Genomic DNA, 24915 nt, shown 5'->3' with positions numbered 1-24915 from the left:
AAGAGACTTAGTTAAAGAGGTTTTTCTTTGTTTTTGATTTTTCAGCCATTCCCCTAGGAATTATAGTTGTGCGAGGAGACTGCGACTTGGAGACTTGTCGTATGTACATTGACCGCCTGCAAGAGGTGAGGCTTTTGTGAATTCAGATATCATTTGCTAATCTAGTTTATGTTTCTTTCAGCTCTGAGTGCAGAGGACTAGTAGTTGCCACAACCGTATGTCAAGACTGTTGCAATTTGCCTGCCACTGAAATGAAAATTCTAGAATTAAGAGATGATAATAAAAGTACTGAAAGTATTTCTTAAACAGAAAATTAAAAATCACACTGATTCCTTTTAAATGATAACATAATTGATGTGGATGGGTGTGTTTACTTCTCTTTCATTAAGAATAGAATACCAGAACATTCCACAGATGTTGCTGAAATTACCTAAATTATGCATTAGAATGTGTGTTATGTAAGGATAAGCATTGTGGTATTTGAGTGGGTCCAGTTATTCAACTGTCACTCTCTAATACTGTCATGGAGTAAACTGAGAAACCACTAAACACTACAACTATCAACTAGATGGTTCCAAATCTCAGAAATATATGTTCATGCAGCTAATAATAGTGCCACTCTTATTGCCTTAAACACCTTGACTCATGAGAGTTCATTCTACAATACAGTGTGGGCAATGGAGACTCCAAATGTCTCATTACCCAAGTCATTTTAAGTGTGTATGCCTCTAGTGATAAAACTAATGGATTTTCATCAAAGTACTGTCTCTGATTGTTTTTAATATCTTAAAAATCACTATCTTAGTGATATCTTTCAATAACATTTACAAGTGTGAGGGCATCATGTAGGTTTATAAATCATTGGTCTAATTTACATAGGAACTATGAATCTCACGCCTTCCATTGAACTCTTTGGGAGCCATTGATTTCCTGTAGGTTTTGGAACTCTGCACTTGCAGTCAGAATAGGAGTCTTAGTATCTCACTTCAGGGTTTCACTTCTTTGCATTTCTGAACATCCAGACCTGAGGTGTGACTGTTATTATCAGGCAGAAAAACACATTTTATGTTGCATAAGGTGCATACGATAAGGTAAGGTCTAAGATGCATATTTGCAGTATAGGGTATGGAAAATTACAATCAGTCTGGAAGTTCTGGTTGAATTACCCATAGTGGTTGTGGAGGAGCTGTGTTTCCACAACCTTGTGCAGTTTCTGTGATTTTTTTTTTTTTTTTTAATGTGCTTGATTTGGCTCAGACCCATTTGCTGGGAATAGAGGTGCCAAGTTTTTATTGAGCTCTGCCAACTTGCTTGCTGCTGGGGGGCAATGGTCTGTAGGCCAGGCTCTATGGTAGATTAAGTCATGAGCTATAAGTATTTGAAAAAATCTCTATTAAAATAAATTAGATTCCTGAACCCTGCTAAATATCAGGATCATTCTGATATGACCTCCTTGGAGTGAGGTTGTCTTAAAACAGGGAGAACTGCCAGTGGTTTTCTTCAGTGCATTAATCACTCAAAACTATTTGTAAAAAAAGGCTTAGATTTTTAGCCTATTTTCATTAACTTTTTTGCTGATATTCTAAATTTCTCATGGAACAAATAGATTTGTAGCATGGTAAAGATTCATTAACATAATCTCTATATTTTTGAAACTGGTTTTTTTACCAAATGCATACAAATCTAAACTTTAAGTGAACTTTCCATGACTATTCTGCAGTGTTTGTTTCACATGCTTAAAACCAGTGAGAAATACTTGCAAAATGATTTGTGTTTGCCCAACCACTTCAGGTAGTAGAACTGCAAACAGCTCTTGTTGCTTTTATTTTTTTCATCACTGCTGTGTCTTTCATTCTCCATCTAGGACCTACAGTCAGTACCTTCTACTACACAGAGAGTTCATTACCAGGTAAGATAAGCTTTGCTTTTATTATCAGAACAAAAAGAATCTTAACAATGTGAACTGCACTCTTTGTGTTCGAACTTATACGTTCTTGGGTTAAACACCAATGTTTTAGCTGAATTTCTGATTAACATTTATGCTTAAATCTTGGAGATTCGTTCTGATTTCTCTTGTACAATCCTTTTCCTTGCAAGCCTTACAGAATCACCTTTAAAACTAGCCCAGGATGATGATGGAGCAATACTGCAATAGTGGTACCTTGCATATTGAAGTGAATGATAGACTGTGTCCTGTAGGACAAATGACAAAAGTAAAACGTTTTCTCTGTCTGAGAAACAGACAATAACATGTTATATTGCATAGCTGTAGTAATAAATTCTTATCAGTGAGAAAAAAAGGTGTTATAGCAGGCCTAACCTCTTAATAATTCTGTACATGTCAGTCATCTACTTTAACATAATCTTCAGGGTAATTTTTTAATCCATCTTGGGCACAAATGTGTTTTCTGCATGAGACAAACAATTTTTAGGTGGCTAGTTCTTAAAATTGGTCTCTTTGTGCATTTTACAACTTTATTCTACAAACAGAACTTGCCTTTACAGTTGCAGGTATTGTTGTATATTTCTCTCAGTAAAATAATGCATTGCAGAGCACTTAAATTGGAAGTAAACTAACTCAGACTAACTCTACTGGCTCCTGAAATGGTCGGATATTAGCACAGAGACTTGACACAAACCATGGTCAGTTGACACAGTGCTTAGGATCACAAGCTTGCATGGTGTTGATAATGTTTTTCCCAATTTAGCAATGCAAGTCTTGTTGGATCAGCAGGAACAAGTTCACTGAGAAAGCGTACAGAGATCCAGATGACAGGAACCAATTGTGGTGAAATTGCAGATAATTTCTTGGATGTTACTGATTACTTGGGTGATACAGAATTCTAGTTTCACAAGAATGCCTGTAGGTGCACTGACTGCAGGCACTATAAGAAAATGCAATTTGGCATGTTTTCCTGGAGTTGCCTCCTTCTTATCAGTTCATGGTTTGTTTCTTCATTTCCCTGTCCAATGTTAACCTCATAGTTTTGACATTTCCATCAGTCATTTCCTGGAACTGAGTTTTAGAGCACTGTTAGTGTCTAGCAAATTGACTAATAAATCAGCATGTATGATTCTGTTCCACTCATTATAAATTAACCTAAGTGGCTGCTGACTGCTCCATGTGTAGGAAACTGCCTGAGGTAAAATGAAGAACTAAATCTGCTTATATGGGGAGGTCTAAAAAAGAGTATGAAATGTTGAAAATCAGCTCAATACTTGGCTCTAACCTCTGCAGTTATAGCAGTATATGATTTAGTTGCCTAGCCATCTTCTCTAGTGCACAGCAGTGTGAAATCCCTAACACACCATCCATTTTTTATGATGCTACATTTTAAATGCGCCCCTCTCTGTGTTTTGTCTTCAGTACTTGTTTGTCCTGGTTTCTTCAAACATGGTTTTTTTCTCAGTGGGTCACTTTCTGCAAACTGTCTTGTTAGGTTAATTTGAGGTTTGTTCCACATTGGTATCCCTATACGTATTGCAGAAATGGGAAAAAGCAGTGGATAAAGAGCATGAATAAGGTGCTTAAAGTGATAGAACTGTCTTCATACCTCACTAATAAGGTGTCATGGGTACTTTTAGGTGTCATAAGTGCAGTTCTCTTGTGTGATTCCTCTGCAGCTCAAAACATGGGAAGTCAGCAGAAATATTAGCAAGCCCAGGTGCAAATGAGAAAAATTGCACTAGATTTGTTTCTCACACTGTTTTGTTTCTCTAACGAGTTTATTACTCATAACATACCATTCTCATGGGCCTGAGACTTCGCAAGATAGTTCTGCAGTTGATCTGTAATGAAGTCTTGGAAGGAGGATATCACAATATGCAATTTGTGATTCAAATTTATATTTACCAGCATTATCCCTATATTCACTTTGCCAACATTATGTACTCTATGAATTTTTACTCATTTTTCTTCTTTGTGTAAACTACATTTTAGAACACACCATTATTGGATGTTTTCTTCCTTTTTCCCTTTGTATAGCAGTCCTCTCCTTTCCACAGAATGGACTAAATATTAAGATACATAAAACTTTGTGCATTTAGAGACAGATGGCAGCAAACCTAATGGATTTCAGTGATCCTTGATTCTCCCACATACCCCTTAGCTGCAATATAAGCAAACCTAAGCATCCCACAGCTTGGTTAGTCCTTCTTGGAGAAAGAAAAGGTGTATTTTAAATCTGATTCTATGAAACCATTGAGATGTGTTACTTGGTCCCCAGGTGCAGATAAAGTTCACTTTATGGAATTTGATGCTGTCATTGTCTCCATCTCTCCTGTAAGGAGGCTGGAGACAATAAGCTGTACATGAGGGCAAGGTTTATGAAATTAAGTAAAATCCTCCCTGTTGCTTCTACATTTTCTTTTCTAGGCATGTGACTGGGTATACTACTCTGTAGTCTGTTGTCTGAAAGAGGAGTAAAGTTTAATCTTGAGTCAATATGAGCCTGAATTTACACTGTTTGTAGATGTGCTGATTGTACTGCTTAAGATGTAAATAAGGATAGAATCTGGCTCTATACAAATTTTGTGTGTGTGCCCAAGATCCATGCTGTCGTGTTTTACCCTCTGCAGATACATTTGTGTTTAAATACTGTATGCAAGTGGCTTTAAGAATTTGGCTGACCATACACTGGCAGCATGGAGTGCAGAGATGACCACCCTCTGCTCTCTTGAGATCCCTTTTGCCTCTCCAGCTCAGTGAGAGCTAAAAATGCATGGGGGACTGTTTGAGTGCTTGGTGAGTACAGGTCAGGAAGAAGGTCTTCCCAGTCATTTTCCTTCCCAGTCATTTAGTTTGGTTCCTGAAGTAACATCTGTCAGATCTCCAGGAGCAGATTTTTTTAGCCAGAATGGGAACATGTCGATGTAGGATGTCTATTTGTTCGGCCAGTGGTGATCCTCAGGTCTGTGCTCTCCGTATTCTTGGTGCAGGGGATAACATGGTTTTTACTCCAATGTGCATTGGGGACAGAGCAAACTGGGGAATTGCTTTGAGTGGCAGATGAGTAGAGGAGGCAAAAGTGTGTAAAAATACTGAACTGGAACAAAGGAAGGTGACAGATACTCTCAGGCTCTTGGGGATGGTCCTGTGCAGGGCCAAGAGTTGGACTCGATGATGCTTGTGGCCCCTTCCAACTCAGCCAATTCTGTGACAGTATATATGGAACAAACAGTAATTAGAGTTCGTGGCTGCTGTTTGATGCTGATGTGCGTCTTTGATCTCTTTCACCTCCCTCTGTTCCTGTTGGGAAAACTGTTGTTGATGCAAAGGTTTTGATAGTGCTGAGCTGAAGGGAAGAGGACAGCTGAAGATGTGGCTGAAACTAACCATGTCGGTTTACTCTTTTGTATGATTGCAGTCAAACCTTGATGTCCTGGAGAAGAAAATCCAGTGGGTTTAGGTTATGTAGCTTTTACACATTGTGCAACGTCAGTAGAGCAAAATGAAAAAAAGCGCAAAGTCTAGGAAATAGCCCATCTTAGAGAAAAAATGGTTCTTTTTTTTAAATATGATTTCCCTGCCCCATACAGGACCAGGAAAGCTCTTTCCCCAGAGTACTTTCTGTCCAGAGGCTCTCTCCTAGATGGTGCTTCCTAGACGGTAAGTGCATCTCCCTTGTCTTGTGCCCAGCGTGCTGCTTGCCTCTGTTGTGCATATGAAGATAGTTCATCTGAGAGTATTAACTGTGCTGGGGTGACTTGTTCCTTCTCGTTACACTGAGCAGGTAAAAAAGGAGCTGAGTGACCCCCTTTCCCCTTTAAAAAGTGAAGTGGGCCCTTCATCTAGCAATCAAAACGTCTGCTGTAGCTTTTTCACCCCAAGCAGACATGCTCCCCCAAGGGAGGTTAGCTGGGTTTATTAGAGTCTCTGCTGTGATGAGGAGACTTAGTGTGTGGCAAAGCCTGAACTCAGAGTGCAGCTGGCTGTGGCAGTGTGTTGCTGCTGGTAAGGCTGTGCTCTTCACTCCATAAGTGTGATAGTTTTTAGGCACTGTAGTGTTTAGGTGATGGAACTATACCTCCCTTTTCCTTGTAATGCTGCACTTCATGTAATTCCCGGGAGAACTGCACTTGTATTTGACCCAGACTTTGTCGAAGCAGACGACTTATCTGGGCTGTACATCAGGCTCCAGAGCACAGAAATTAGCAGCTGAAATGGATGGCATCTGCTTTTTACAGAAGCTTCTGCATGGGGAGGCTTAAATTTTTAATATTCTAAACAAAAACAAATTCTCCTTGGCAATTTCTAATCACTCTTCCTTGTCTCTCATGAGGGAAATTGATAAAGACATATTGAGAATCTGTTTGGTTTTTGGAGAAATCTGGGTGGGTAGATGCATTTAGTTTTTGTCTTTAGTATTTGATATTCTCATGCAGTGCCAAAGCCTACAATGCTATATCACTGTCCTCTTGTGTCAGAACTCCAGAGTGAATGGACCTGATTTCACTCACCAAACAAAATGCAAAGTAGATACAAAAAAAATTGCATCTGATGAAGCACATTGTACATAATAAAATACTTTTGGACTTAGTAACATAAATTATTTGACAGTGGCAAATTCATAATATGTGCTTTATTTAGTGAATCTCCCCTGTTTTCATGTGTTTTTCATGAGTAGCATAAATTTTCCTTGAATATATTAATTCAGAGTGAATATCTCTGGCCATGCATTTGATTTACAAAGAGCTCCCAAGCATGGTATTGTTCTTTAGATTCAAAATTTGAATTAATCCTATTAGACTCATCAGTTTAATTATATGCTTGCCATACTCTCGTAGGAACAATGGACCTTCTTCTGTCACATATTTTAATGCAATCAATTCTTCTTATAAGCCTGAAATCCATTTAATACATTTAAAAATATTTATTTCAAATTAATATTTTCAGTGAGTATTGTTTCATTAAACCTCACCTTTAAATTCACCATTTAATGGGATAGGAATATCATAGAGTCATGGAATATTTATGGTTGGAAGGGACCTTAAAGATCATCTAGTCCCAACCCTCTCTGTCATGTACAGGGACACCTCCCACTAGCCCAGGTTGCTCAAAGCTTTATCCAATGTGGCTTTGAACACTGCCAGGGTTAGGGCACCCACAACCTCCCTGGGCAACCTATTCCAGTATCTTGCCACTCCCACAGTAAAGAGTTTCTTCCTAATATCTATCCTGAATTTCCCCTCTTTCAGTTTGTACCTTACTCCTTGTTCTATTGCTACAATTCCTAATGAAAGGTCCCCCTCCGGCTTCCCAGGAGGCCCCCTTCAGATACTGGAAAGTTGTTATGAGGTCTCCATGCAACCTTCTGTTCTCCAGGCTGAACAACTCCAACTTTCTCAGCCCATCTTCATAGGGGAGGTGCTCCAGTCCTCTTATCAACTTCATGGCCTTCCTCTGGACTTGTTCCAACAGTTCCATGCCCTTCTTATGTTGGGGACACCAGAACTATATGCAGTGGTCCAAGTGGGGTCTCACATGAGCAGAGTAGAGGGGGAGAACCACCTCCTTGGACCTGCTGGCCACGTTCCTTTAAATGCAACCCAGCACACAGTTGGCTCTCTGGGCTGAGTGCAAGCTGCCGGCTCATGCTGAATTTTTCATCAACTGTTACCTACAAATTCTTCTCTGTAGGGCTGCTGCTCTCAATCACTTCTGGACCCAAACTGTAGGTGGGCCTGGGATTGCCGTGACCCAGGTGCAGGACCTTGCGCTTTGCTTTGTTGAACTTTATGAGGTTCTTCATGACACCTCTCAAGTATGTTAAGGACCCTCTGGATGGTATCCCTTCCCTCCAACATGTTGACTGCACCACACACCTTGGTGTCATCAGTGGACTTACTGAGGGTGCACTCATTCCCACTGTCCATGTTGCTGACAAAGATGTTGAGCAGTTTTGGTCCCAGTACTGACCCCTGAGAAATACCACTTATATGGACATAATGAATTAATTAGATTATGTTCTTGTGGGGCCACTTCACTGACACAGGGGTTGTCATATGTAGTAGTGGACAAAACAGCCTGTTTGGACCATGCAGTTCTGCTCAGACTATTTTCTTCACAATGGCTTTGTTGTTTCTCTGTCTTGCAGCAACTTCTGCTGATCGTTTTTACCGCATTGACAGATCTCAGGTAAATCTTTATTCAGTTATAATTTCTATAGATTTATTTTTTTTTTTAAAGCTTTGTCAAATGCAGCTTAAAACGAATTATCTGCCATTCCTCCTGTATATTCCAAAATGTTACTGATGTCTCATGAGAAATAGAGAAAATATTCTGGGCCATTTTTTAGTTGATGTAATTCACATTGTTTCAATGATGTCTTGTGTCTGCTGACCATCTGCTGTTCTGTTTCCTACCAATTTGATATAAAGATCAGAATTTTCTGCACTCGTCATCCTTGTTGTCTTACTAGGGGCATCTGTGTGGCACCAGTGTATTCGCATTTATCTTTTCACTGATGCTTTTTGGCACCAGAAGCCTTGATCCTGTGTATGTGTCTGCCACCAAATAGCTATAGAAGTTAAGGTGATGTTACAATTTGAGAATTAGGAACAGAGCTGCATCAAATATTCCTAAAACAATATGTAGCTCTGCTGGATTCAAACCTGTGGTAGAGATTTGACAATCTGAGTATGTTTTCTGGAAAACACTGAAAATTTTACAGGGCTTTTGGTATGTCTGATTTGTGCCCAGAACAGGCCAATTAGTGGCTCAGCATTATGTGCAAATTGTTGATTTCACACAGTGGCCGTTTGTATCTGGTCCCCCTGAGAACTGTGTAAGCTGTTTCTGAATTACATGAATGTATTACCGTTTCTTAATAAAAGCAGCTAGTGCTTTAGTTCAAGCAACAGGAGCTGTGACTTCAGTTCAGAGTTACCAGGTTCAGTGTCTGCATGTAGCCACCATGGGACTTCTTTACACATGTTATACATCTTTGTTTTCATGTTGTACTTCCACATTTGGAAGGCATGGGTGAAGAAGATGCAGGTTAAACTAAGCAATCTGATCCTGTTTGGCTTATTCTGTATTTCTTTAATACTTGACACTGTACAGGTGGTCATCTTTCTCTCCTACTCCTCCATCCTGTTTTTCTGTGGGGAAAAGGTCAATACTGTGTCATGGTCCCAGCACACAAACAGTGGGAAGTGTCCTGCCTGTTTGCCTACATAGACAGGCCTATTCCCACTCAGTGTTTTTTTGAAGGATAATGAGCCTTCAGTGTCAATAACTAAAAGGAAGGACTAAGAAAGAAAGCTTTGTTAATGGAGATGTTAAACCAGACTGTACAAGCAGTAAAGATCTGGAAGAGTACCCCCAAACAATGAAAAGTTCTGTCAGCTGTCACTGAATGAGACACCTTGGGTGCATTTCGAAATGCAAACCTCAGCCTGTCGTTTTCAGCAGAATGACGTGGAGTCATTGAGCCTTTTAAGTGTCACTGTGAGTGTGAAGCTTGCTCATTGAAAATCTTGTTTGGCTTGAAATCAATGAAATATTTATTAGTGACTTTGGTGGCATTGGTTTTAATGTGGTTGTATAACTATGCACTTAAGTACACAGAGTCCCCTGAATGCTCTTCAGAGACACTAATGTGCAGCCAGCTGGCTCTAGGGCAGGTGGGTGCTCTGAGAGATCAGTGATGCTGCAGGTACAATATTTGTTGCTTGTATCACTCCAACAGGAACATTTGCACTTTGTGACAGAAATTTCGCAGGACGAGATTTTTATTCTGGACCCAGAGGTGGTAATGTCACAGCAGGTGGGGACGCCACCAGGAATGCCTGATCTGGTAGTGGAGCAGGCCTCTGGGTGAGTACTGCTGGGATCGGACTTTTCACGGTTGTATTAGAGATAAGCATCTCTTTATGGTCCCCTTTTCTGAAGGACTGGGAGTTGTGGGAGGGCAGATATTAGATGAGGAGCTGAGGACAGGAACAAATCCAGCCATGGTAATGACAGAAGGACAGTGGCATAATCTACATCTACTCCATTAGGCATCCTGGAGCACACAGCAGGGCTAATAGACTTCGGCACCTTTTAACCTCCTCTACAGGTCAAGATACCACTTGACTATCTGCCCTGTCATAAACCTATAATGACTGAGTTACAAACTCTCTTCTCTGTCTGGTTAGGGCTCTGATACCACTGTATAAGACCCTAAAGCCCTTTATGTCTAAGCATGATGGTGAAGTGTCTGTTTCTTATCATCCTCTCAACAGACCAGAAATGCTTCTATTCATCTTTAGGAATTTTGTATTCGTAGTGAATTAATCAATTTAAACTTGCCATGGGCTGAAAAATGCTGGGAACCACTAAGCATAAGATGGCTTCAAAGTGGAGTATGCAGCTAATTTCTGAGGGGTGAATACCTTTCTCTTCCTTCTCATATCCCTAGAATATCAGATCGGTGGAACCCTGCTGTGCGAAAGAGGATGCTGAGCGACAGTGGCCTTGGCAAGATCTCCCCCCACTACGAGGTACCTGACAAACAAAAGGACGCCAGCCAGACACATATGCTGCAGTAAGAGCCCTCTGCATTTCTCTGCTTGATGACACACTGTCACTGTCACCACAGCCAACTCCTGGTGTCTCCTTTAAGCATAATGAATTGTGCTGACGTGCTGAAATTACAGAAGTTCTTTTGCTACCTCTCTTTTGCTCCTCCCTTCTGTTCTTCCTCTTTCTCCACTGTCATATGTTCTTGCCTTTGCTTCTTCCTCTGTGACACCCTGAACTCTTAATTAATCTAGATCCAAGGACCCTGAAAGAAAATAAGTTATTTTGGGTGGCCGAATTTCCACCTAAGGAAATGTTCTTGGCAACTGTTAAGGAGAAAGATCAAAGCATTCACCCTCACTGTAGCTTTGATACAATGTGACAAAGCAGAAACCTCTAGAACTGCGGCTTGTTGTCAAAGATGTGGGCAATAGTTTTCATATAATCTTGAACCATGGTCTTCTTGTGATACCCCCATGGAGACTTCTACCACTGTATCCTATTTACCCTGTTCAGATTTGTATAAAAACATCTCTTATTCTGCCTGCCTATTTTAGAAGTGGTTCTCAACTTTTTGGTCATTTCCCTTTAGATTTTCAGAACTATCAGTAGATCTATAATCACTACCAAAGTTTAGATGGGAAACACTTGTCAGAACTCTGTTGGTGACTTTGAAAGATTCTAGTCTTTTGGGATTGTTTCCCTTCCCTTGACCCCCGCCAGGCACCTGATGTATAATCATGTACATAGCTTCTGATTTATCTTTCTAGTTTTACTGTATGGACATCCCTATGGACAGATATTAAAACCTAGTGTAGAAAAATAAGGAATAGTGACCATGTGGTCCTTGTTTCAGATTTTCTTTCTGTCTGGATGTGTGTGGAAGGGGGCTGCAAAGTGCGTACAGGGCAGGCAGAGCCTACATTTCCTGGACAGATGCAGTGTGGATGGCAGACTGTGTAGCCATGTGGCTACCAACTGGAAACTCTCCAGCAAACTGGAAACTGCTGTCAGGAGAAGGAGATGTCATGATAAGAAAGGATGATCTAGGTAGCACTTACAAAAGACACACCCCTGTTTTTCTCCTGTTGCCCTGAGGGATTCTGGGTTAGTTCTTGGTGCTCTTTGCAATGTGAAGAATGGTGAATTCAGGTTCACTTTTCCACAGACTGGAGTGGCAGGGCCCAAAATTTGAAGATAACAAAGCTATGAGAAAAGTGATCCTTAGACACTTCTAGACAGTAGGGAGAGATGGTGAGAACATGTGGATTAATTTCTAATTGGTAAGAGGAATGATTTGGATTACATCAGCGTGACTGGAAATGTTTGCTTAGCTGTAACAATTATGTTTGGTAGATTTATTAAGTACAAAAAAAGTCAGCAGCATTGCCCAGAGTAAAGTGTATTTGTCACTGCCTGCTCTGAGGAATTGTTTTCTTTACAGCTTTTCTAAACTTTAATTGTTTTGGCTGAAATTTTTCATAGTAAGACTCCATCTTTGACTGTTTCTTTTTCTTGTAGTAAAAACTTGAACAAAAAAGTCAGTTCTTTCTGAAGACAAGATTTATGGGAAATGTGCTCCTGCTTTCAAATAAATAAATAAATCCAGAGGTTGTTTCCTGAGACGTTTTAGTGCTGGTAGTGGAATGAACTTCATTGGAATGAAGTTTTGGAGGCTTGACATTTAATAAAATGTCATCATAATACCAGGGAGATGCCTTTCGCTGTCTTGAAAATTACCCCTGAGTTTGCCCTGCTGATGAGATTGTTCATGCACTTTGGAGACACCTCAGATTCAAGAGTTTTGCTTTCAAAAGTTTCTGTCTGTACACGCTCACAGAGGAGTTATGCCCCTTCCGTGCTTAATTCAGGTTGCAGGCCTGCCCACAGGGCTGAGGGAAGGGGGGCTGTGCTGCTCACCACCTGATCTCCAGTGGCAAGGAGAAAAGGGATGCAATAGTCATGGTCAAGTGGAGACATGCAGGTGTCTGGAAATCAGGATGGAAATAATGAAGAGGAAGAGGACATGGAGCACATATAGGTAAGGGAATAGTGAGACAGGCTAGAGGCACAGAGGAAGGGTGTGTGGCTGTTTCTCTGCAGAATCTGGAGTTCTGGGTTTATGCAGATTATTCATTCCACCGGTGGGCAAGCTCTGAAATATATTTAGACACTGCCTCATTTGCTGCCAAGATGGAAGGTATATAGTAAGTGAGTCAGGGGATCGTGGTGGAGAAAGAAAGATATTATTGCAGTTAAGGCACTTGAATGCTGCTCTGGAGGACTGGCTTCTCTGCTCAACATCCCTGACAGGATTTCTGAACGATGATGAAGATTTACAACAATCTTTTTGCAAATGACCTGTTAACAGTGGGCTCCTCATTCTATGCGTGTCCACTGTGAAGTAGCTTTGGTTCCTGGGAGGCCAGTACAAGGAGAATTTGAAAGAGAGTGAAGGGCTGGAAACTGAGAAATAGGCTTTCTTCTGCCTCAGGTTGTAATACTAATATTAATGGAAAGTTTGTGCCTGCTTTCCCACCTGCAGAATACAGATAATATTGCAGCCTCACCTTAGAGGAGCAGAGTGAGGGTAAATTTCATGGCCATGAAAAACTTAGGTACTATGGGGAGACACTGTCAGAGATGCTTAGCAGGAAATTAATAATTTTGCATTCTGTGCAGTCTTGGTATTGTGGAATAAATAAATCTTGAGGCTGTGCACTGCATATACAGAAGGATATCTTTCAGGTCTCTACTTAAATACTGAGGCAAGAGTCCAGAAGAAGAAAGTGAAGGGTGGCAATGTGATTTAAGGTTGTCGTGACATTTAATGCAAGAGGGGTGGAGTATGATGCTTGGGTGACATGAGCTGTGACATTTCCAAACTGTTAAATGTTTGAACTTGCAACCTAAAATAGTCTTTCTAACCTGGCACTTTAAAGCAAAATAAGAAGTGCTTTAGAGAGCACTATTATGTTTTGGTAGCTGAAGTAGCTCACAGGTTCTTTACAAAGATTTGTCCCTTCAGAAATTATTTTTCAAATAAAACTTGAGAGAAGGATTATAGCAAAATTTCTAAAGAGGAATATGACAGAGAACAGAGGGGACAATTCCTTCTGTGCGTGGAGCTCTTATGGATCTTTTAAGAATCATCAGCATCCAGTATTTTACATTTAGTCTGAAATACTGTACAGCATTTCCAACTCAAAGTGCATTATCCCATTGCCTAGGGCAAGTGACGGGGGACTTGGTGTGAGAAAAAGTGTCATAGTTGACTTACTGGGAATGTTATCTCAGTGGTCGTTTTTCTCCTAAACAGTTGGGAGCGAAACTCTTCAGGTATTAGGAACAGATTAAACCACAGCTGGTCATAATATAGCTGCAGGCTGCTTAGAGTGCATCTGTCATCACTAGAAACACACATATATAAATATGAGTGTATATGCATATTTATATATATAAAACCTCTTTGAGATGAAGTTATTATTTCTGACAAGTGAGGAATGTAGCTAAAAAGTCAAAGTATGTGAATAGAAAGATCCCTTAAATTATTTCAATAAATGGAAGCAGAGAAGAGAATATGTGATCTGAAAATAATTATAATGTTAGATGTTGCTTTTGATCACAAGCTATTGTGTCAAACTGTAATTTGAATATAATGGTTTTGAGGCAGGGTTCTTTCTGAGACAGAAATTATGCTTTTGTTTTCAATTAACTGAGCTTCAAGTTATTTTCAGCTGGCTTTTGATTAATGGCATTTTGTGGTTTTGATAGCTCTTTGATGTGTAACTGATATATGGAGTGGACAAGACATGGAACAATGTCTTGATGCAATAGCCAGGAGCTGGGACAGATTGTAGTTTAACAGGAATATCAGTTAGTGTGAGTGGTGCATAAAAAAACACAATAGGAAGACAATTTATTTGGACTATAGAGGTATTTGTTTTTAAAAAAGCTAAATATCCTGGTCTGACTCCACTGAAACAAAGGACCCTTCCTTTGTACATGAGTGGGTTCATCCTAATTTTATCCTATGATAAAATGGTGCAGTGAGTTATGGATGACTTCACAGCCTGCTGTAAGCATTTGTTGCTGGCAATATATTTCTCTTGCTAGTTATATTTGTTACCCTGTTATGTGTTGAGAGCTGGAAAATGAAATAAAATAAAAACCACAACAGCATACAAAGATGAAAAGGTGACTGTACTTTGGTAGAGGTTTAATCTATGTTTTTTAATTGAAGTAATTAACTTCCCCATTTTTGGGGGCCGTAACAAGCACTTTTCTAGCAGCTGTCCAGCTGTGATGGCAATGTATTTCCAAAGCTGCTAGCTGCATTGGCTGAATCGAGTGCATGGCTCATGAAGGGTGGGTGAAGGTTGGCCAGAATGCCATCTGGTCTTGTCAGGGAGAGGAAGAAAAAATGCCTGTAGGTGCTGGAAGATGGTTGCAGCCCTTTGCACTAAATAGACATTAATTAGCTAGTAATACTATGCAGGCATTGCTCTGTGAGGCAATAATAACCTAGCTCCTCAGAGGGAAGAAGAAAAAGGCTAAATGCCAAGTGTTTTAACTCAACCACGAGAATCAGATCATTGCCCAGGAAATCAGTGTGACAGTGCAGATGTTACAAGGTGGTTTAGGGTATTTTTTTAAGAGAAATCTTTGTGTATTACAAGATGAGAAGAACATCAGGTATACAACTTTGTATGTAGAAAGGAGAAGGGATGATCTTTTAGTGAAAGTTTAAAAAATATAAAGAGATAATACAGAACATGGTAGGCAGGAGCTGCCTAGTGACAATGAGCCTTTAAAATGTCAAAGATTGGTAAAGACTTGATAAATCCAAGGCTTTCCCCAAAAATCTTCTACTGGGAAACTCAGCATCAACTCTTAAGTAGGCAGAGTAGTCTGACCTGGTGTTTTTGACAGCAAAATCTGAACTAATTTTCAGGTTCACATTTAGTGCAAACTGCATTTATAAGATTAAGCCACAAGAGTGAATTGTGTATGTTTTAACCAGGAACTTGTACACCTGTACAAATTACTTTCCATTGCCCAGATGAGGCTCCATGAGTACTGATTGCTTTCAAACAAATCTTATTTTAGTGAAGGCATAAATCACCATCTCACCTTTATTGTACACTCCTGTGTAATCTTTATAATAGAACTAGGCCATAACAGAGCACAGGGTCTGTTTTTGCTCAACTCTCCCTTTTCTTTCTCTTCTGTTGTCTTAGATACTTTTACAAATAGCTTGCAAGGCATCATTCTCACTACCTGAAAGTGGAACTTGAGAAAGGTTTGCCTAAAGCAATTCCCTGCCTCTTGCTAGGAAAGGAATGTCAAAAAGAAGGGGTTGTTTAGTAAAAGGGAAGATGTAGACTCAAAGAAAAGGGAAAGCAATGCAAAGAGGATTGAGAATAAGTCAGGAAAAGGTAAACATGGGTTAAATAGGGAAAGGACTTTGAAGAAAGCAAAGAAAAATAAATTATAAGAATATAGCAAGTGGATAAGAAATTGAAGGGAAAGCAAGTTCTCTAAGTGAGATTGAGTGCAAAAGTGATGCATTTCAGTGTGGATCCTGGTCATGTGGTTTTAGAGCTCTTACTGTTGTCAGCATAATGCAGTCATAATCCTTACAATTTTAAACACATCCCAGATAGGGACTACAGTTTATCTACCATTAGGAAAACCTTTTTTCAGTTGCTGCTGTAAATCTCCCCTCACCCCCACTTATGGAGAATTTCTTGACAAAGATGGAACGTGTTAATTTTTTTACACTCTGGTGCACAAGTGTGGTAGATAATAAATGCTATATATTTTATGGTCCTGTTGTGAATATTCTCTTCATATACTTCAATTTTTATCCACCTTCATTGGTTTTGGAGATTTTCAGTGGGGAAAAAAAGCAGTAATTATTGGTTTCCTTTGGAATTCTACCTTGAAAATATGTGCCTGTGGTTCTGAAAAAATTGATTTCTGCCCTTTCTAATTCCTTTAAATGTAACAATGAAAATCTCACAGATTTTTGGCTATATTTAAATAATTTTTTTGAAGCTTCTTGCCATCCACAAAAAAAATTCAGCCTGACAAACAATAGGAAGGCTCTTAAAACCAGTGGATCTTGGCTGAAAAAAAGGAGTGTAATTTCTCTCAGAAATCTCTGTTTTTAAGGTCTGTTCCCAAAATAGATTGAATTTCTTATTTTTTTTCTGTATAGCCAGTTCAGTAATGAGCTACTCTGAACCAGTATAGTTATTTTTATTTTGTGGCATAATCACTGAATATGAGAACAATCTGTAACATTGCAGACAGAAATAATTCCCAGTGAGATTCATACTCTCTCCGTATCAACAAACAAAAGTCTTGCTTAATGCCCTGTGCTGCTTTGCAGCCCGTGGGCTTTCAAAAGTTTCTGTATGGACACCTACTGTTGCTGGTATCTGTTACTATTTGGAAGCTAATTTGAGCTTTCACAATTTTTCTAGAGGAACCTTTATTTCTCCTTCTGGAGCTGCTTATTATACAGCAAAACCAAGTACAGCTGCAGATGCAGAATATATACAAATTTGTCAAAAGATCTGTCATGTACCTGGAATTAAAACTTTTACCTGGACAAACATTAATTCACAAGTTAGTTTTGAGCCTCTCCCACATTTCACCTAATCCATGTCCACCTCCCCCAGGCAGTGTCTCTAGTTCTGGTGACGTTCATCCCTGTCATGACTGGAAGGTGGGACTCCTAGAAGATGTGTTACTAATTAGTAAACACATCTTAACTCAACTGTAGAAGAAAGGCAGAGTTGGGAGAGGAAAACAATGTTAAAATGACAGAGGATGGAGAGGAATGTTCATACCAAAATACCTTTGCAAAGACTGGCCTGGCATGAGGTATGCTTGTGGTTTATCCTGAGTGAGATAAACATGAGAACAGATGTCCTCAGCTCAGGATTCAAGAGGCTTTGCATTACTTGAGTCATGTTGGTACCATCTCAGGTGTGGTTCCAGGCAGGCAAAGATCTTGGCATTTTGCTCTTTTTTTCTGAAGGCACAAAAGCAGGACTAGGGAAAGTGTTGCCACTACAGTCCCTGTTTGGTCAGGGGATGAGTCGTGGCCCTATGGTGATTGCACCCACCAGACCTGAGGGACCTCTGCAAACAGTGAGAATCAGATTGTTCTGGAAACTATTCAACACAAACTTTCAGCAACTTCTGGTGCCACCCTTAAGTGATTGAATACAGGCAAAACCTTGTTTAATCACCTTTTCCTCTGTTTTAATTAGTAGAATTTTTATGTCACTACTGCCAAAGTCTGGCCTTATGTAGAGAGAATTGGAGTGCAGAAAATTCATGGGTTTCACTTATTAAAATTTTTGCAACAGTCACTATTATTTGGTACTTGTACATCATCCTGACAACCCCTATCCCAGTAATACTGAGCTTTAAGACTGACTTTTGCTTCTGCTCTTGTTAACCATAATTGGGAAAGGAAGAAATAAGAATTTGGTTCAGATTTGCACGTCTGTGGCCTTATTTGTATATGTTAATGCAATGCAAAGGGTGTTGTTCTCTTCAAGAATGAAGTCTTCAGCCTTTGGTGTTGAGGTGCCTAATTACTAAGGGGTTTTAATAACAGTAGGCACATCTGATGAGGTGGTTTATGTATCTGCCCCTTCAGTATGTGATGGAAATTGGGTACATCCTGTACTGTATCCTGGAAGATGTTTTTATTCTCCTTGGTACTTATAACCAATTAATTTTATTATTCAGCATTTAGCTCCCCAGAGTGGATTGGGTGGGATTTTAGCTTCCTCTTTTCCCACCCACCTGCCCTTGAGCCTTCAGCATGAGGGCTCTTAATGACTTTTGTGGCATCACAACACCTGAGGCACAGCTGAGGAAATTTCACCCTGATGGAAAATTATTTTGGCAGACTGTGACACGCAAAACACTCTCACACACCATGAGACTACAAATTTGTTTCTTTAGAGAGATCTTGCCTCTAGACTGAGATTCCACTTTCCAAAAGGGGAATGCAAGCAATCCAGCTCTCCTCTTCTCCTTGGAGCAACTTCAAGCAGCAGAACACACATGTACTTGACAAAGGAAGCATCTTACTTGGATGTGAAAAACTCAACTATCACCTAGCTTGAAAACATTTTCTAAATAGTTCCAATAGATAAAGGGATGACAACGAGTTTTCCACATGGAATGTAAGGGGTTTTTTATAATTTGGGGTGCATTTAAGGGATAAAAATTTATGTTGACAGAGTACAGATAGCTGGGTGCCTTGGTTTTCCTTAAGTGCTTTACCGTAACAGCGATATATCTGCTTTCCACTCTCTAGCTGATAGCCAAGACTGAAGCAGTAGAGTCTCTTTTCTCTTTTTTTGTTACAACTCTCTCCTTTTCTGCCATTGGCTTCCATCCTTGCTTGCTTACTTTAGCCCTTGGTTTGCAAAGAAGAATCTTCACTGAGAAGTAAAACAGCTTTACAGCAAAGAAGACAGGAATACATTAAGAGGGTAACTTCCTGTAATCTTGTTTTCTGTTTGTCTGGGTAAAAGAAAATGACATTTGATAGTTTGATCTTTAGGGCCTACTGCTTTCCTGCAAGCATTGGACATTTGCTAACTGTGCATGGCAGGAGAAGGGTAGGCAGAGTGGATCTGATGATGCCACTGTAGAATGGGAATATCCCTCTCTCCAACTTTATGGAGTGGAAAGAGCAGACCTATGGTCCCCACTGACATTAAGGCACTGGAAGAGGGGCTGGATGGATTTACTGGGGTGATAAAGGATGATTGACAGAATGACAGTATATATTCTTCTGGGCATACTTTAAGCACTGTTATAAATATAGGGTGAATATTCTCCAGCATGGCAGACTTACAGTCCAAAAAAATTTGGAAAAGTAGTGTACCTTGTAGTTGTAGATAATATGTATATCTGTATTTCTGTGTACTTGTTACTTATTTGTAAGAGTTGAAGTAAGAAAAAAACCGAACAACAAAAACCAAAACCCAAACATCCCAGTCCTACTTTTCTGAGCACTGCACAGGAATAGCAAACCTGTGTCCATGTGCTCTGTCCCTGCCATAAGGAGCTGCCATCTGCTCAGAGAGGAGAGTGGTTCTTAATGTGTTCTCACTCAGTACCAAGCTGTCTTATCAAAGCCAAAACTAGTGAGCTTCAGAGCCCTGGTACGAAATACAGTCCTGTACATATGTTATACACACATTGGACTACATAGTGTGTTCAAGCTTTCACACTTGGACATCTCATAATATGCATTCAGATTGCATTTTTTAATACCTTGTTCATATTCCTAAGTTCTGTTTTAGCAGGCTTGCAAAGAGAATAGAAGTGTAGTTTGGAAAAATAAGTGCTCTCAACTATCACGCAGAAGTACTACTTTGCCTGAGTTAACAGTGTCAAACAAAAAAGTCAAAGCTTTGCTAATTTTCTCAAATTCTTCAGATATCTTCATGCTTATGTTTCATCTGTGGCTGAAAACTGGGAAGTGTCAAAAATACCATGCAACAAAAAGCAAAAGACAAAGGATAATTACATGAAAGTAGGTCACCTTTTGAGGTTTGCAATTTAGTATTTTAAACTTGCAAATTTTAGAGTATTTGGGTGAGACTGGGAACAATATTCTGACATGAGCCTTCATCTGACTCATGGAACGAAAAGTGAGATTTTGCACTAGGGCTACTTGAAAAATTCACTTGTGAGCTGGTTTTGCTTTGTGGAAAAGTGTGCATGGAAGAGGTTTCTGTCTTCTGGAAAACATTGCTTGTAACAGAAAGTACCCATGAACATGGGTTGAGTTTAGTGTTCTTGGGTTGGGGAGAGATTCTCTGGTTCACTTGGGAGCTGCTGAGGGAGTGTGTTTCCCAGGTTGTGTGTCCTGGCATGGCTGCTCTACAGGGAGCTGCCCTTGCTCTTCCATGTCTGGGATGAGTGTCCTAGTCCCTTGGCTGCAGGCTTATATGTCAGGGTGTAGAAGGTATAGTGTCCTCTTAAGATGCCCACCAAAGGACTTCTTGGGTGGGAGGAGAAACTTCTGCAAGCTTAAAAGCATTCAAATTGTCCTTGCTTGTCTGCTGCTCCTCTGCTCTAGGAAAGGAGCACTAAAACCCACAGCTTTGTCTCCGTAGCTGAGACAGAGAGAGTGTTTAGCAGTGCTGGCACAGAGGTGTGTGCAAGGGAGGGAAATACATGAGGAGTGGGGCCATAACACATAGCCCTGCTGAGGTTCCTGGCAGTGTTGATGCCCATGGGCAAGCAGGGACAGATGGACCTGGCTAAATTATGCCAAGAGCTGAAATCAGAGAGACAGAGGTGGCTTGGAGCCAGTGTAACCCTGACTTCTAGATTCCTGTTTCCGTGCCAGGCATCTAAAAGTGCAGCACAAAACCGTATCTGAAACTCCCATTAGAAGTTTCATTCTCCATAAATTAGTCTATAGAAGGAGTGTAAATGGCTTAACAGTTCTGCTCTGCCTAGGACATGGTGTGTTATGCATATTTATTAAGGTTTTTTTTAATTTTGGGGTCTTTTTTTTTTTTAAAAGATGGCAAGAAAGTGAGGATTTCTTAGTGCTTAGAACTTTGGGAAAATCAGGCCACTTATTTTTGGACATAATTGCAAGAATTTGTTTCTGAGAGATTCTTGTGTTTCAGGAACTAAATGCTATTTATCAAAAGTGACTGGTTTGTATTGCTGCAACAAACAGACCATTTAAAGTGGCTTTTAGATTGTTTAGAAACCCAAAGGGGCCCAAGATTATTTGGGTAGTACCTCAAGATACCAAGCAGCTGATGTGTTTCACCTCCATGAAAGCCTGAGGGCCAAGTGGAGGTATGTCTTGTGAACCAGATTATATCTGATGTGCTTGCATTGTGGCTGTCATGGTGTTGTGGTTAGAAAAATAATTTCTTTCTCTGGGTTAAATGAAAGACAAAAGTCATAGCAAAATGACCTCTGTGTTAATCTTTTCCTGGAAAAACTAAAAGTCCACTGATTCTTTGCTGAGGAAAGAGGCCAGATGTTTTGTTACCTAATTGCACCTAATACATATTTTTTATTTTCATGCAGAATGCCATGGAAGTGCATAAACCTAGCCCCTTTAGTTTGTGCTCCAGGTATTCTTAATAATGATCTCTGTCAAACAACATCCAGTCCCTTGACAGCCAGTTTGTTGTTTCACCAAAGCATTACATGGTGTGGCTGGATCTTGCTTTCTTTTAGGGTTAGAACCACATCAGCTACTGCTTTTCCTTTACCTTTGGCACTTAAGCTCATCAAGATGTTGTCAGGTAGGTCAGGGAGGATTTTGAAGATTTAATTCAAATCTGGAAATGGAAGAATAGCATTTCAAAGAAGTTGGGATTAGGCCCTCTTATGTTTTGCATTCTGCTGAGATACTTTGGTTTCATGTGATGATAAGAGAAAGAAAGGCAAAGAACTTAAAACAAGAAACCGAACCAAAAACCAAAACCAAACTAATCACCCTAGAGTGATTATGCTGCTCCTCTGTAAATACCTTCTTTTTCAAGTAAATAACAAGCCAGCTTTCTCAATTATCTTATTCAAGATGAATGTGATAGAACATTTCTCTATCCCTCTTTCTTTTCCTTTTTTTCTCCTTTTTTTTTTCCTTTTGAATTAACCTTAAGCATGTTTGGGTTTGTATCTGATTTTGCAACAAAACTTTATTCCCTTGTTAAAAAGCAATTCCCAAACAACTCCTCTGGGTGTCAGTACAACTTCAGGTATAGCTGTATTGTGGTGTTCCAAACCTTCATTAAAGCATTCCACAGTGGACAGAGAAATGGTAAGAGATAAAAAGTTAGATAGTAATGAGAAAAGACGTGACAACAGAAGGGACACAGGCATGCCTTAGACCCAGCAAGGAATACATCTGAGCTGCCCTGGTTTCCCTAAGAAGCACCAAGTTATATTCCATATGTTGGACTGCTTGTGAACAGCCTGAGTGCAGGTAGACACTGAGGCTGCCCAAGGAAGTCACAGAGAGGCTAGAAAGAATATGGATCTTTGCCTTTAGCAGAATTAGAAAAAAGTGGGCTCTCCAGAGTGTTGTTGTAGGTTACAGGATATGTCCAAAACAGATTTCTGCAAAATAATAAATAACTTGAACAGAATTTCTTAGATTCAGGGAGCATAGCTGGTCAGCATTTTCCCATGTGTGTGAGACAGTATGGTTATTGTCTATGAGAAATATTTGAGAAGAAAGAATGACAGGAAAAGTGGAATAGTAAAAATAGAAAGCTTTGCAGAGAGACTCAAAGAACTGCAAAAAATTTGGGTTGGGAAGGACCCCTGAAGGTCATCTAGTACGAATCCTCATTCAAAACAGATCCAGCTAGATGAAGTTGTTCAGAACCTTGTCCAGATGAATTTTGAATATCTGCAAAACTGGAGATTCAGTAATCTCTCTGCACAACCTCTTCCTTCTTTTGATCATCCACATGGTAAATTTTTTTTCCCTAGCATCCAGTCTGAATTTCCCATATTGCTTCTCCATTTCTTTCTTGTCTTCTTTATACCTTCCCATTAAGTAGTTGAGGGCAGCAATTAGATTTTCTTTAAACTTTCTCTTCTTACTGAATGAACCCACCTCCCTCAGCCTCTCCTCATATGTCTCTCCTCACATGCCCTCACCATCTCTGCAGCCCTTTTTGGAACTCAGTCCAGTTTGCCAATGTCTATCTTGTTCTAAAGTCTCACAAGCACTGAGTAGAGGGTCAAAAATCACTTCCATCTGCCTTATGACTGTGCTTTTGCAATTCCAGCTCAGTGTGTCACTGGCCTTTGCCGACACAGGAAACTCTGCTGATGTATGTTCAACTTGTACTCTGCTAACATTATGCATCCTTTTTTGAAAAGCTGTTTTTAGCTGTTAGACCTCCCAGCCTGTCTTATTGCATGAGTTTATTCCTCCTGAGGTACAGGGCTTTGCATTTGCATTTCATGAATTTGCTAGCTTGCTGTTTTTCTCCAGCCTGTGATGGTCACTGTGAGTTGGGAACATATAGGGTCAAAGTGTGAGGAAGGTCCCAGTAATTCTTAGGCTTTTCTTTTTCTTCAGGTGCCAGGGCAGTAAATGGTCATGCCCAAACTGAACATGACCAGGGACCAGGAAAGCAAGCAGTTCTGCCTTTCTACCAGTAAAATATGATACACTGTCTGCAGCTGGGTCTGCAGGGGACTCATAATCCCAGAGGCATTGATACAGATAGCTGAATGAGAGGGTTTCCTCAACTTTATTTTAAAAATACTTAATGCGCTAAAAATTTTCTTCATTTGCAATCAGGGAATATGTGAATAAATCCCAAGAGGAATGCCACTTTTGATTCTGAGGAGATGTACATGTAAAATGAGAAGGAATGGGTTTAATCTGACAGCTCTTCCTCTCCCCTCATCATAGACAGCTATTGTCAGACTGAATTAGAAAGTTTGCAGAAATACATTGCTTAAGCAGGAAAAAAGGGGAATGTTCATAAACCCCTGCAGAATCTGCACACAGATTGTTATTTGGCCCTTAAATATTAAATGACTGGTTTTAAATAGGCCTGGTGCAGATGGGTTTTGCCACAGGTTTATTGATTAAAATAGCTACTTTACATCAGCTCTAAGTTTGTTTCTCCAGAGGCTTTTGTCTTCATAAATAATGTACCCATTTGCTGAAATTTTGTTAGAACTCATCTGCTGAAGACTGGCTGTATATTTCTAGGTTGCTAAGCCTCAGTTGACTAGGCTCAAAATTGTGACAGTCCCTGCACTTACCTTCTTAGAAATGAACATTTCCTCTCCTACCCATCTAGTGCTGATCAAATCTAGTGCTTGCACATTAGAGAGTGCACTTGGAAACAGCTCTGATTGTGTTTGGCTGTTTGGGAAAGGCTTGTATGATACAGAAGGCTGCCTTGGCTATACTGAGGATTAGATTTTTCCAGTGATTCATCCAAATGCTGTAAGAGCGAGTGGAAAAATGTCAGTGAGCGTTGGATTGGACCACTAATTTTGAAGCCTGTTTTAGATGGGCATGTCTCATGCCTTCAATGTTTTAAGACTTCCAGTTTGCTGAATGTGTCTAGTGTGTGTATGATTAGGGTCTTTTTACGCTATTATTATAGCTTTTTTATGCCTTTCTAAATAAGTGTACCTCATTTTCTAGGAGATGCTTGTGCATTTTGTGTTATGTTCCAAGAGTGTTTCTTTGCTTGTATAGGGGATGGTGGAACAGATAATGCACAGCTTCCCCTTGCAGACTAAGGCTTGCAAGTTCTGTTATCCCTCTGACTAGAGTTTGCCACTCTGCAACAGGGGAACACTACTGCAGGACCCATAAGAAAGGAGGCCTATGACAGCATGGA

The 24915-nt window shown here is 40.0% G+C and overlaps 1 protein-coding gene across 1 annotated transcript in view; it reads left to right on the top strand.

Annotated features, from left to right (window-relative positions):
• DGKI (diacylglycerol kinase iota) overlaps window positions 1–24915 on the top strand; it is a 129412-nt gene that overhangs the window by 71517 nt on the left and 32980 nt on the right. Inside the window, exons 22-27 of the mRNA XM_018080823.3 lie at window positions 46–125; window positions 1865–1909; window positions 5539–5608; window positions 8097–8137; window positions 9693–9820; window positions 10407–10532. Of these exons, the coding sequence (XP_017936312.1) occupies window positions 46–125; window positions 1865–1909; window positions 5539–5608; window positions 8097–8137; window positions 9693–9820; window positions 10407–10532 (490 nt within the window). The remainder of the gene's footprint in view (window positions 1–45; window positions 126–1864; window positions 1910–5538; window positions 5609–8096; window positions 8138–9692; window positions 9821–10406; window positions 10533–24915) is intronic.

Source organism: Manacus vitellinus, unplaced genomic scaffold, assembly GCF_001715985.3.
Source record: "Manacus vitellinus isolate BGI_N305 unplaced genomic scaffold, ASM171598v3 scaffold_5_pilon, whole genome shotgun sequence".
NCBI classification, from domain to species: domain Eukaryota; kingdom Metazoa; phylum Chordata; class Aves; order Passeriformes; family Pipridae; genus Manacus; species Manacus vitellinus.
This window is presented reverse-complemented; position numbering and strand designations above follow the sequence as displayed.